The following is a 14287-nucleotide window of genomic DNA, read 5'->3' on the forward strand; positions in this document are numbered from 1 at the left end:
GGGGAGCTGGAGGAGAGATTAGCAAATCTCCTTAATCTCCTGACTGATGTCAAGGTGTGATCCTGTTTATGAATACAGACTACCTCAGTACTGAGACTTGAGGGCTAGTTTCTGGAGGTGTTTTAATAATTATAACTACTGATGTGAAACCTGTGATAGCCGCAATAATGTACAGGTGACACCAGCACCTGTTTAAAGTCTTTAATGGAAGTGAAAAAAAATCTCAGTGAAGTGCAAATGGGAAAAGGTTAGATTTAAAAAGCAGAACAAAATTACACGTTGTTCTGCAATTCTTGTTATTTTTCTTAGTGTTTTACTGAAAGAATATAAAAATGTGAAGTGTATAGACCAGAACCACCCATGAAAGTTGGTGGTATTCTTGTCTTCCACAGTCTTTTCCCCTCCACTTTAGCTGGAGCGAATCATGGTATCTGTGGGTGCAGTCACAGGTGTCAGTGCTGATCCCTGGAAGCATAACTCTCTGGCCAGTGGTGATTCTCCATTGAGTAGAGAACTAGCCTTAATGCTGTATATAGTAACCCCCCTAGGCATCTAAAGTGCAGTTTTGATTTAAAACCTAACATTGCAGCTGGCAGAAGATTCAAGAGCAGACTCTCTAAAAGATCTGGTGTAAACTGCTGTGCTGGTGAAATCAACTTTTTTCAGTGTTTCTGCTTATAGTCAGAAATTTTCAAAAGTAAAACAGGCATCTCCTTACACAAGAGGCATATTCCTTGGTCGTGTGTGTCTGTGTATACGTATTACTGACCAAATTAAGCATTTTTCATTGGCTGGTTTTGGGTTTATTTTTTTTAATGTCTGTAAAACAATTAACAGGATTTTGGTCTTATTTTTGCCATCAGCAGTACCCATTTGTCCTCTGTGCCTTTGCTTTCTCTTTCTGTTCATTCTTTTCTTATTTCTTCACCGAAGGGATTATCAGTTTCCAAACTACTGGAATGTTTCAGGGTTTTTATTTAGTCTGACTTAGTGTCCTCAGGATCAGTGGCTGTAGGGTCAGTGGTGTGGCAGAATAGTCAAGACGTCCTTGAGATTTCCTGGAATTGAAAGCGAGGGTCCTGTTTTGTAAAATACTTGCAGAATATCATTCTTGCCTGCTTAACTTCTGGTGATAAAGAATACGAGGGGAGGAGGGTTTGATTTGTAAATTACTGCTTGAGTAGCTGTAGTTGAGTTTTCTCATAGCATGTTTTTGTAGGCAAATATTAGATATTTATTTATTTATTTACTTATTTCCAGGTACATGCTGGGCCTGTCAGCTGTTCCAGCAGTTATACAGTTTCTTGGATTCCTGTTTCTTCCTGAAAGTCCCCGCTGGCTCATTCAGAAAGGCCAGACTCAGAGAGCACGGAGAATTCTGTCTCAAATGCGTGGCAACCAGGCAATCGATGAGGAGTATGACAGTATCAAAAACAACATTGAAGAAGAAGAAAATGAAGTTGGAGCAGGTATGCTGAATGCTTGTTGGCCTCTCTACCTATCAATGAGGACATGAAAATCAGAAGAAATGTTGAAGTCATAGCCTGTGGGAACTTGATGTTTTGCTTTTTCTTGTCTGTTTTGCTATTTGAAATATTTCATATACTGGTAGCTTCAAAAATGAACAGATGTTTTTCTTAAGTGAGGAAAAAGTAAAGTTGTGTAGGATTCTAAGTTTGTACCACCTATGCTTATGTGAGAATCCACTCAGAAAATTACTCAGTTTAAGAATGCACATCTTGAAGAATGGAAATAAATAAAATAAAGTTTGGTTTCTTTCATCCATGGAAAAGGCCAAGCAGACACTAGGGAGGTCAGAAGGCATTTTACATGCCTGAATTATGCAGAGGCTGTATCCTGGCCGACCATATTCTAGACAAGCAGCCTTTGGAATGATTTATAAAACTAGGCATGTAATATACAGATTCTTTTTCAGTAAAGGCAGCTTCTTAAAGTCCTTTTGGTCTGCCCCCAAGAGAATAAGGCATCTAAATCAAATCCTTTTTTTACTCTTTTGTATCCTTATGCCATAATTGCTCAAAACTTTATTTATGTACTTATGTATGTACTTATAAAGCAAGAGTACCATTCCATTGACTTTCTGTCCACTACATATTTTTCCTTTGCTTTGTGCTGAAAGTGTGAACGTGAGAATCTCAAGTAAGGCTCTTAAGTAAGGCTCATCTTAATTCTTGCTTCCTTGAACATTGTTAGGAAAATACTGTAACTTCTTAGAGCTGATGGAAAGAAAAATGCAAGTTATTTTACATCTGTGTAAATTGAGATTCAACATCTTATAATACCTAATCTCATTGCCTCATTGAGTTTGGCTTTGAGCCTTACAATAAATAACTTTTTCCAGATAATTATTTGCTACATACTAGTGAAGGGGTTTTCAAAATATTCATCACTGGTGTGAAGTAAGGCTGGATTTTTTTTCTCCCATTATGTTTCTGAGGCTTTGGATACTTTTTTCCAGTTCTTCAGTTTGGGGCGGGGGGGAAATTAAGTTCATTGAAACTGTTTTGATAAAAAGCTGAACTGGATATTCATAGAACGGCTTGGATTTAAGAGTCCTGTGCTGAGGTTCTTGATCCTAATTAGGGATTGGGCTGTTTGATTCTGTGGAGAGCCACTTAATGTCTAGTATTAAAGTTTTTATGCTTTGTAGAAATAAAAGGAGCACGTGTTTGACCTATCCAGTCCCTTATTTTTAGTGACTGGGCTATAGAGTATGACCTTGTTTCTCTCTCAAATCTTTCCTCATGCTGCTGTTTCACTATTTGTAAACTAAATGTGGTGTTGTAAGACTGCAGTAGGACTGATTCCATCTCGGTTGTTAAATCAGTCCTCTGTACATTTGTAACTTGGGCTGGCTACACTAATTATGAGGTTGTTGGCTTTCTGGGATGCGTAGGTCTCTTGATCCCCACCCCCTGATAACTTACTGTGTTCCTGGAGTTTAGTTAAATCAAGCACATTCCTAGAATAAATCCTGGTTAATAGAATCAGTGTTGTCTTCTCAGGTAATCCACAGCTTCAGAGTTGTCACCAAAGGGCATTAAAAAAATGAGGGTAGTTACAAGTATATGCTGTCCCGCTTGTTATAAATGCTTAGCAAATAGGTATTAGATAGTTAGGGTCACTCTTGTTTTTGATTATAACTTGGTAATAATTGCACTTCATCCCATTTAACCCAAAGTCTTCGTTGTTATAAAAAAGTATGTTGTGTGTCAGCATCAAGGCATACATTATTTTTGTTATCTTTCTGTGGTATTTACAAGTGGTGTTAAATTGTAATTACTTTCGTTTCTTGAGGAGTTGTCTGGATTCTCAGGATTGAATTTGGCATGCATAGTGCAAGAGCAACTTACTGTTCATGATTTCATTGCCAGGTGTTCAGGTATTGACAACTCAAATGTGTGCTTCTGCAAAGACTTTGCATTTCATTTTGCTATGTGTATTTTGTTTTGGTGGTAGGTTTTTTGTTTGCTTTTTTTTTTATTTGATATTCCTGTAGTAATTCTTGTATTAATTTCTTCTATTTATGGCAGACAATGTTTTAAAACACTAGTTAATAGCAATGAGAAATAATGGTAGTAATTCCTATCGGACATTGTGGACATCATTCCAGTTTTACAAAAAGCTTTAATGACCCTAAATTGACAGTGTGTGTAATGTGGCATTCAAGGAAAGATAACTTCGTAGGTTGAAAATCATCCGGCTTACTTTTAGGTAACAGTGTCTTTTCCTTTCCTGTCTTTTCTTTTCTTGAAAAAGAACAGATGTTCTTTTTCATTAATTGATACACAAGCATCTTTGCCAGTGTCTTAGGGCATCATTTTCTAAGTGAAAATAAGCCTGTGTTTGACTCCTTCTCTGCAAGGGAGTAACAGAATGTAACTGTAACATATTCTCCAGTCCCACACTAAAAACTGTAATGCCTTTTGTAACTGTTTCATCAACTATTCTTGTCACAGAAATAATGAATCACAGGGGAACTTCATCTGTGTTGTTAAGCTACTTTCTTAAAGGTTTGGTTTTAATGTCTGTCATAAAACCAGAGAAGTTCATTGCATTTTCCACATGGTCATCAAGTAGCTTCTGTCTTGAAAAAAATAAAAATGCCTTCATCAACAAACTTCTGTTTCAGAAGTCTTTTGTACCAATGTGGAGTACCTGTTAAGCGAATAATTCACATTTCTTTATCCTTTCCAATACATTCAACAGAATCACTGCTGCTGATACTGCTTATATTTTCCAATTGGTATCAGGAAAAGGATGTATCTTTTTGACAAACACTTTCCCCATGACTGGTTATGCAAACGACATTTTTTCTGGCAGTCACGAATACTGCTTTTGCATGCTCTGTTCTGTACTTCCAGTGTGACTTGGTGTTGTAGCCTTGCATTTTGAGAAGGGAAGGGGAGGGCATTGCATTCTGCAGTAACATTACAGGACAAGTTGAATCTTGGTCAAGTCCAGCTAATCATAATCTCTTAATGTCATCCCCCTCTCAGATGGTGGGGCTGTAGTGCAAAAGGGAGCTGGTGATAGAGAAAATCAAGGGTAGAAGGACTAATGAGGAAGATTTTAGAGGGAAGAGACCTCCCCAAGAGTTGTGGAAGTAGTAGTTTATAGGTGTGAAGTGGCCTTCTCCTTCAAATATGCTGTGGATCTTGCAGATTCCCCAGTGCTTGGCTCAGGCTCTGAAGCCTTAGGGGAGAGAAAAGGGGAGAGAATGGTCAGAAGGCATTTGCAAGTAGGGAAGGATCAAAGACATTGCTAGGAGAGGGTTCTGGAGTTCACTTCCTAGCAAAACATGTCTGACCCGCACTGCTGCTGAATTGTAGTTTTTAGTACAGTTAAGGCAGAAGTTCTGTACTGCACATTAGTTAAAAACAGGCAATCAAATCATAGCAATGCAGGTAAGCACTGGCACAGCGGCTTAATACAGAATAGATGAAGTAACTTGTGCTCCTAAGCGAATTAGAGTGGGATTTGTAATGCTAATCCTAGAGCAAGCAATTTGGAGTGAATTTAACAGTGGTGGTTTTGTGCATAACAATAAAGCTATCTCGCACACCTCTTGTAAAAGTCTTACAGGCTGCCAGTGTAATGGTCATTTCAGACTGGAAAGAAATCATTATAGCATCCAGCAGAGACATTTTAAATAGATCATTAATTTCCTATATGTTTGACAACACTTCAATGTTCAAAGCAAATCATAGAAGAGTATCAATTTGTACTGTCTTTCTGCGTGAAAGCATCTGCGAAGTGCATGGCTTTTCCTCACACCCCTCTTGTATCAATACTGAGCTGTCATGTGCCAGGATGCATGGTATTTCATGTCAAATCAGCAGTGATGAGTATAGTACTAACTTAACATCTTGATGACATGAACATCATTTGCATTAAGACTAGACATTTATTTTTGTGTAGATGAAGGATGTGTAACCATGGATTGTAATTACACTAGGTGAGCAGAGCAATGTCCCTCAGCCCTATTTATCCCACATTTCTCTAACCTGTGAATTAGGGTTGAGACTCTTGACCTTATCTGCTATGCCTGTGGACCTTTACTTTTTATTATCTGTTCTTATGCCTGTATGTGTGTCAACTTCTGATCGTGAAGATGTCTTTTTTGCACATGTTATGCTTAGTAATTCTGGCTGTGTAAAACTGCTGGGGCTCAGTGGTGCATGGAACCATGCTGCTTCTGTGAAATTCACTGAGTGATTTAGAAAACTGATCATTACACTCTTGTGTATTTTTTTGTTTTACCTACCATATTGTTTAACTTACCATTCTGTGTCTGTACCAGAATGTTGTGTAATGGGCACTGCTTCTAGATCAGCCATTTTCTTGTGTTTTCATTATTTTTAATACATTTTTTTAACAGCCTAGCTTTTTTTTTGTGGGACCAAGAAAAATTTATCCATAGCACTCTTTCACTTCTGTAGGCTTGACTCACTTTACTTCTTTGCTGAATTTCCTATTGGATCAGTGAATCAGTCTCCTTTTTTAGGTTTTGTATTTCCCTGTTGCAGATAAATGTATGATATAAAGGTAAAATCACCTCATTACCATTAGGTTTCAGCTCATAACTTTACCCAATTAACTGTCAGTTAAGATAAGATATTATCAGGCAGGATTGGGACCCTCACTCCTTCCTCGTTCCAGTATATTTCTATTTCTTGCACCTTTTCTTCCTAAGTAATATTTTAACTTGTTAGTATTCCTGGCTATGGCTTTGGCTGGAACCATTTGGCATGCATCTTTCTAGGGAGATGCTGGAAGCTTGTAATGTTTTCATTCTTAATCATAATTCTCTCCTTACTTCTGGAAGTCCTTTTTATCCCTGGCCATTGCCTTACATGCCTGATGTTGAAAAAGATATAGACATGCTTATTATTATTGGACATCAGCTGGAATCTTATTTAATGAAATTTGGTAATACTGTGATGCTCTGGTAGGGCTGTGCAGAACTCTGAATCATTTCACTTCCAGGCACTCAAATCCTTATTGAAGTTAATTCCTCTTGTATGATACTAAGTGGCTGTTGTTACCTGTAACCATGAAATTAGGTGGAAGTCTTTGGGGCAAAAGGAAACAAAGGAGTTGAGCTAAAGATTCGTTGAAGAAAACCCCAAATCCAATATAGCTGGTAGTGGTGTTAGCCTGAAATTCTTGCTTGTGGCAATACCAAATGCCAGGGTCAGTTCCAGGTGGGTTTTGTCTTTGGATTTTGTGGGAAGCGTGGCCAATGCAAGAGGTACTTGAAAGGAATGTCTTCATTTCAGTCTTGTATTTTAACCATTTGATGTGTAGAATTTTTTCTTCATCTTTCCCTTAAGAACAAAATTTCTTCCTGTGTATGTCTCCATTGGAATTTGTTTTGAGTTGAACCCATAAAAAAAGCATTCCTCTGGATAATTTAAAATTCATGTAATGCAGACAAATAAAACATGGGGATGTTTGATCTTGAGAAAGTATACTAACTCAATTCAGTGTACAATCAGATAACAAGAAAAAGCCTTCTACAAAACTTGGCAAGGAATATTGAAAGTATGAATTACTGAATTAAACAATTGATGAAGAGAGGTAAGATTTTTGGTTCTCCTTTTATCCTTAAAGTCTTTTAAAAGGCTGACTTATTCTCGCAAATATGGCCTTTGAGAAATATAGCATATAAAGAGCAATTATTGTTTTTCTGCCTTGTATAGAAATATGACTGCTATATTTAAAAATAATGGTTTGTTTCTGATATCTTAGAGCTCTGCTTTTATACCTTCAGTTTGCAGGCCTAACTGTGAGTTTGGGAATGTCTGTATACTTTAGGAATCCTGGTGTTAGCATGTTTACCTGGCAGGGTGTTTTGAGTTGCCCTTGCTTTAGTGGCTTATGACCAAAACCAATCCCTTAATCTTTCACCTTGGTTTTCAATGTGCTGACATAAATTCAATATTTATCTGGAAATGGTGGTTAATTGCCTGTCTGAAGATCAGGTTCTTTTGGGTAGACTGCTTCAGATGTACATTTTCGAACAAACTCTTCTTTGCCTGAAGTCCAGACGGATTTCATGTATGGTAGTCCTAACAGGCAGGAAAAAGCAAAACTCTGTAAAACTTCATGTAAGTATAGGGAAGCACTGTGAGGCAGGAGGGTTTGGTTTGGTTTTGTTTCTTTTCCCCACTTCGGATTCACTATGAAGTTTCTGGAAGTAGAATTAGCTTTCCATTGACAGCGTTACTAGCTTTATATTAGTTCACAGCTTCTGAAGCCTACAGAAAATTCAAGCGACAAGTCTGGAGAATAAAAGAAAATTAAAAAGACTTCATCTCTTATCAGTTCAAAAATAAATTTGGGTGTAATGATTTTGTTTTAAGCCAAATGACATTATTCACAGATTGAAGCTGAATTTGCTGACATTTGGGTAGTATTAACTGCTGCTCTTCATCTGAGGTCATTTCTGGGACTACATGTCTGGAAACAGTATTGGATTAGACTCCAGTACTAGTGCATCATTGAACATTAAGCTGCTCCCTATGCTTTGTTTAGGAACAGGTATCTGTTTTGTGAAAACACATGTTTCAAAGTGAAAAAAATGTTGGAAGAATAAGACTAGTGATTGACGTCCACATGAGAGAATGTGGTTCTTCTAAAGCAAAAACTGACTGAAGGAGAAGCTGTGAATAAGGATAGCATGTTTTGTTTCAGTCATGTCCAGGGGAGTAGGAATTTGTAACTCGTGCTTAAAAAACAAAAAAATCCCTACACCCCCTGCCCCTGCAAATTTAGCTACAATAGTTTATTTTTCTTTCTTAATATGAACAGTCAAAATTAGGCGTTTTTGGCTGGTTGTTCAGGTGTTATCATTCTCTCTGTTTCATGTTTATTATCTGTTGGGGCTAGCTACAGTACTTCAAATTTATAGAGAAGTATCTTTTTACTTTAACACAGAAACTACTTGTTTTTTGTATTTAAACAAGCTAGTCCAACTAACTTGGACTAGATCAGTTTCTAGAAGCTATTGGCTTCTGGCCCCAATTTCCAAGCCTTCTAGGAGCTCAGTGCAGTTCTAGAAAGCGTTAAGCTAGACACATTTATTGGATTTTCTAGAAGTAGTGCTTAGCTGTATAACTTGGCCTATTATTAAAAGTCTGCTATATAATAGCATAAACTTAAAACAAAAATATTGTGGCATGTGGTGAGATTTTAGCAAAGCTGGACTAAAGATTCCTGGCAGAAGTGAACTTGAAGGATTTGGAGGGGATATTCTTGGTCAACAAAAAGAAAAATGGATGTGCATAACATGAGTAATAGTAAAGGAGTGAAGCAAGGAGAAAAGACTACAAATAGGAGAAAGACCGGGGGGGGGGAACGACAAAAAAAAAGAAGACCTGGAGGAGGTGGTTCTTGCATTTTTGGGAGGCAAACCTATTCTGAACAGTAGTAAGACTTGTTCCTTACTCAGTGCAGAAATGGGAGAGAAAGTAAGTGGTGGGAGACACCTATATACTGTCCATAACAAACACGGTTTGTTGCACTGGGAAGCGAGCCCAAGGAAGCGAGGTGGGCCTGGGAGAGAGAAGCCTGTGTTGGTAAAAGGTACTCATAGGATTTTAATGCTGGGATAGGAATGAAAGGGCAGAATACATCTGCTTAAAGGAAAGCTACAGCATTTAGCTGGTGGCTTGAGGCATCTGGCAATGGGTCAGCCTTGCCAGTGATGGTGGTGCGGTAACCTCTTCCAGACTGCAGTGTGAGGATTTGTTGCTGCTGTCGTGCTCGCCAGGCTCCTGCCTCTCTGGTCTGAATGGACCAAACCAAGACTCGAGCCTCGGAGTCAGTGTACTGGAGAGCAGGTTCAGTTTGAGGTGGGATGCCTGGACCGTGGTCAGCCCAGTTGTGTTAGAAATGGGAACTATAATTTTGAATTTCCTGCTCTTGGTCCTGTTGTGTGAGGGATGGGCACACACCGCCTTCACAGCAGAATTTGCTCTTTGGGCTTTTGTTTTTTTCTAACATGGTTACACTGATGTACTTGTTTCTCATCTGAAATGACGGATCTACTTTTTTATTTATGTATATAGTTCTTAAGAAGTAATAAAATTATGGTGCCTCTAGAGCTGCTAATGGTATTCAAGAGCTCAGTTAATTAAAAAAAAAGAAAAAAAGGAAAGAAAAAAAGGCCTAGTTCTTCATCATTTCCCTGCTGGATCCAGCATCTGCACTGAATACACAATTCTAAGCTGAATGCTCCCACTTGAGCTGCCTGTTTACATGCAGCAGGGATTCAGACAAAATATACAGTGTTGTGTGAAAATGTTAATGGGCATAGGGAGAAAAGTTTTTTTTTTTTAGACTGCTGAGCAATAATTATAACACTTCACTAAGCTTAGTAATGTGATTCATTATTTAGCTCTTAAAACAGGTTCTGTGGCAAAAGTTGGAGATAATCTTGCAGCTTCTTTGCTCTCTGACCTTGTGAAGATGAGTGGAAACTCTAAAATGGATTTAAGGTTTTTAATAACAATATTTATATGTAAATACCACAGACAAGTAGCTGAGCAAACTTTACCTATTGATCCCATTTTAGCCTTTTCAGCATAATTATGAAAATTAAAAAAGGTTGGGTTTTTTTTTGTTGTTGTGGGTTTTTTTTATTTGGGGGGGGTTGGTTTCTTTTTTGGTTTGTTTTTTGTTTTTTAATTAATATTGCTTTGCAGTGTTGTAAGAACCACGTCAGTGTGGAGCTGACTCTTCCCCTGCTGCCTCCTAGGTGACAGGCTTTGCACAAGAGCAGAACTTGGTCCACCCATCAGATGTTAATGATTCTTCAACAGCAGTAGTTTTATTTTGGCTCTGCAGTCAGGTGAATATACATGTATATTATACAGCCTGTTTAAATTGAAGTACTTTGTTAATAGGAAGAAACCATTAGGGAGGAAAAAGAGTTTTAAACAGTGTTTTCACATGTTTCTTTTACATAAGGCTATATTCTGCACCTGCAGTCTAGTCAGGCTTTATTTTTTCTGGCGACTTTCACCAAGGTATTGTCTGCCTGATTTTTGTCCAATGCTCATCTTTTTCTCTTGCCTTTTAAAGTAACAGCATTGGGTTTTTTTAACGTCTTCTGTTTTCAAGATACTTTATTCTTCTAGTGAACCTGAAGGGTTTGATTCAGAATGAGCAACTATCCTCGCATGCCTCCTGATAGTTTATCCAAAGTATTCATGCACTGAGCTTTTCAGTAAAGCTTGTCAACTGATGTGAAGTCTGCCACAATTGGCATGCTGCCATGTGTGGATTGTGTTTTGTTTGACTGAAGATGGATTTGAAAAAAACAAAAAAAGGAAAGAATACTTTAATGTAGTTTGCTGCTGAGCATGTTGCTGCTGTGACTCCCAAACTATCCATTTCGAATGCTCCCTTACACAAAGGGCTTTGATTGGCATAAATACATATAGGGCATTGAGTTTTCCCTATGCTAAGAAAGCAAGTTGTTGGGATTACTTCCTTTTGAAAATAAATGAAGAATAGTGTAGTACTTCCATGTTGACTATTTGACCAGAATATGTATTTAGCCTAGTGCTTTTATCCAGCAGATAAGAAACAGTTTCTTTCTTTATGTTAATTCTATTCGACCGTAATTTTTACAAGTGGTGAACCAGTTCAGAATTGTGTTTCATTCATTATTTTTCGGTCAGCAAAAAGTTAGAATTCTGCTTTCCTTTTTGGTTGTTTTTTTTAATGGTATCCCCTAAGCCGTAGTGATGCTCAGTAACTGTGTAGTAGTGTGCTAGTCTTGCTATAGGGCAAAATCCCTAGGAAAGAGCTTCTTCTTTGTGTTATTTCACTCCAGAATAGGAAGGGTGAGCACCACATTTTCCTTTTATAATCTGAAAGAAGTTTCTGTGGGCTTACACTTTTCGTGTGGTGTTTCTGTAAGTGAAGTACTTTCTAGGAAGTTTACTATACTGTTTTGTATTCTAAAATATTACTGTTCTCCTGGAAAATGTCCATGTAGATTAGAGGGGGTTTATATGGTTGAAGTGTGTGTGCACGAGAACTAATGCTGCATGAATAATTCACAATGAATAATTTATCTAATTAATTTAGACTTACTTTCTGCTTGTCAGTTGTCTGTGGGGAAACTGCAGTTTCCTTAGACATATTTGTTTTGGAAGTGTTAAAGTGCTTTGGAATTTTCCTATGTGAAGCTGTAACAAATGCATTGCAAACTTGAAATTTTTAGTATGAAGTCTTTGGAAATTGTGGCTTTCACAAATATTAAACAGTATTTCAATAACATTCTAGAAATACCTGTAGAAATAAAGCTCTGAATAGCTCAATCAACAAAATAAGAAAATTTTAAAAGAATCAGTAAGACTGGTCCCTCTCCACCCCTGTTTTCAGGTTTCCCTTTAGCAAAAGAAAAACAAACCAACCTCCCCCCAACAAGGAAAAAAAACCCACCAACAACAATTCCTTCACTAAAAGCCGTTTGTAATTTTTTTAGCACTTTCTTTCCCCCAGGAAACCACTATTCTGTTAAATGTCTTTTTCCTATGAGGAAAGGATCACTCCACTGTTCTAGTAGTGGTCAATTTGTGCATGTTTTTTTTTTCTGTGAGCATTCAGAGTTAAATACTGCATTTATGGATAATGGTGGTTTTGAACTTCTTTTTCTGATTCTGCACATACTTGAATATTTCTGTTTCTGTTAAATAAGAAATAATGTTTTCAAAACCAGTATAGTTCAGTGTCTACAGATATGCAGATATTTACCAAAAGTCATATGGAAAATGTTGTTATCTAGTCAAAGTAAGTTATCTCATAATGCAGCCGTGGTGATTTATGTATGAAGAAATAATTTTTTTTCTCCAATATTGTGAGTTACATTTAGAATTATTCTGTAACTAATTGTTGCAAGGGCTTGAAAGATTTCTCCTTTTTCCTGCCATGCTTAGTGAGCATCCAATTCCCCCCTTACAGAGTTGACTTCAGGCCAATATTTAGTGTCAGCAAACCTAGCATGTTGTTATTTTTCCCCTCTTCCATTGCAAGGAGTTTGTAGAATTGCTAAGAAACTGCTGAAAGTTCAAGTTGCTGTATTGCTTGTAACTACTTAAATATGTTTAATTGAACATGCTGCATGTTTACTCTGTCCTTTCATAGTGAAATGTCAGTTTTTATTGTAGGTTATGAAACAGTATCTTTCCTGTAACACGATAGCCTTGTTCTGCTGGCCGTCTCCAGTGGTGGGCAGGGGCCGGTGGGAACCTTCTGGTGTTCGTGGGGTGTCCTTGTGCCCGAACCCATGCAAATTGCGACTTTGAGGGTTCCAGGCACTTCTTTGCCTTGTAGAACAGTACTTTAGAGCAGAAAGAGGGTAGATCTTTATTTTGGTGCTAAAACTGCATGAATATATTTGGGTTTTTATCAGCGCTGAACATCTTTAATTTTTATGTGCATTCTCCTTGGCGTCAGTAGCTGTAAAGAGAACAAAAATACCATTTTCTTTGGTGTGTTTTGACCTGTTTGCCATCACTTACTGAACATGGAAAGGTTTAATTACAACTATTTAATAAAATGGATTGATTTAAAAGCATAGATAATTTTAAAGTAATTCTGTCCTTTTGTGATTATATAGATTGTGCTAGTTTCTTTGCATTTAAATATAAATGTATAAATATCATAATAACACAAAAAGCATGTGATTTTCATTGTAGCTGAGGTGGATGTAGCTCACTTAAGAGAGTGCAAGTATGGATATATAAATGAATAAATTATAATATCTTCTGTAGTGTGTGATATAGAAAGTAGATGATTGGCTATGAGCCAGGAGATTTCCTTTTTAGTTAAAGCAAACATACGTTTCTATGGCAATAAAAGCAAATTTAAAATGTAGGTGGTTCTGACTGTTGCTAGTCTAAAATAAAGGTGGCAGTTGCAGAATAGTTCATTTCATAGCCAAAGGAAAACAAGATTTTTATTAAAGAAAAATGCATCTATATTACCCCATACTTAATTTTAAAAATTTTTAATTGTAAGCTCTTTCTGATTTTTCCCTCCTTTAATTTCTCCTTCTTGCTTTTCACTATGTGTAGCAAAAATAGGAGTCTGCATATAAATGCTATACAGATCTTTTGTTATTATCAAGTAGATTTAAACTTTAATGGTGCTTTGTATTACCTTTTCATCTTTCATATTTTGTTGGGACTTTAAATTTTTAATGTTTTGTTAAGTGATTATTATTTTTAGTAGTACTCAGAGACAAGAGGCATGAGAGTCTTACAACACAAGATAAATTAAAGCGATATTTACCAAAGCAAACCAGATTGGTGGGGTGGGTAGAGGATAACAGGTTGCAAATAAATAGGGTTGAATATAGTGAGAAGTGTTTATTCTACTCTAATTATGGTGCAGTATAACAATGGAAAAGGTCTGAGACACCATTTCATCTCTAGATTGGATTGTTTAGAGCTTCACTTCCCTTTGAATCACATTCCCAGAACAATGATCCATTATAGAATACCCAAATACCACCTATTCGTGAGTCAGTGGCCTCAAATTAATCATCCTGCCCTCATCTGTCATACTTAGTATCCTTCAAGCTGTTCACTTTTTTGATCACCAAATCTTCCCAAAATCAGTAGGATAGGTTATAGGGGCCTGAGGATTCAATATCTGTGGGGTTTTGGTTTTTTAAGAAGGGAGTATGGGCAGCCTATTTCATATGTGAGATTATGTTTTGCAGCCAAAATTTGCTGTTATTTAA

At 37.1% G+C, this 14287-nt stretch overlaps 1 protein-coding gene across 2 annotated transcripts in view; it reads left to right on the forward strand.

The window, feature by feature from the left end:
• The window catches only part of SLC2A13 (solute carrier family 2 member 13), a 211696-nt gene that overhangs the window by 36113 nt on the left and 161296 nt on the right, over positions 1 to 14287 (forward strand). For both annotated transcript variants that reach the window (XM_072859919.1, XM_072859915.1), the window contains exon 3: positions 1261 to 1469. In XM_072859919.1, coding sequence (XP_072716020.1) covers positions 1261 to 1469 — 209 coding nt within the window. The remainder of the gene's footprint in view (positions 1 to 1260; positions 1470 to 14287) is intronic.

This window comes from Ciconia boyciana, chromosome 1, assembly GCF_034638445.1.
Source record: "Ciconia boyciana chromosome 1, ASM3463844v1, whole genome shotgun sequence".
Classification (NCBI taxonomy): Eukaryota; Metazoa; Chordata; class Aves; order Ciconiiformes; family Ciconiidae; genus Ciconia; species Ciconia boyciana.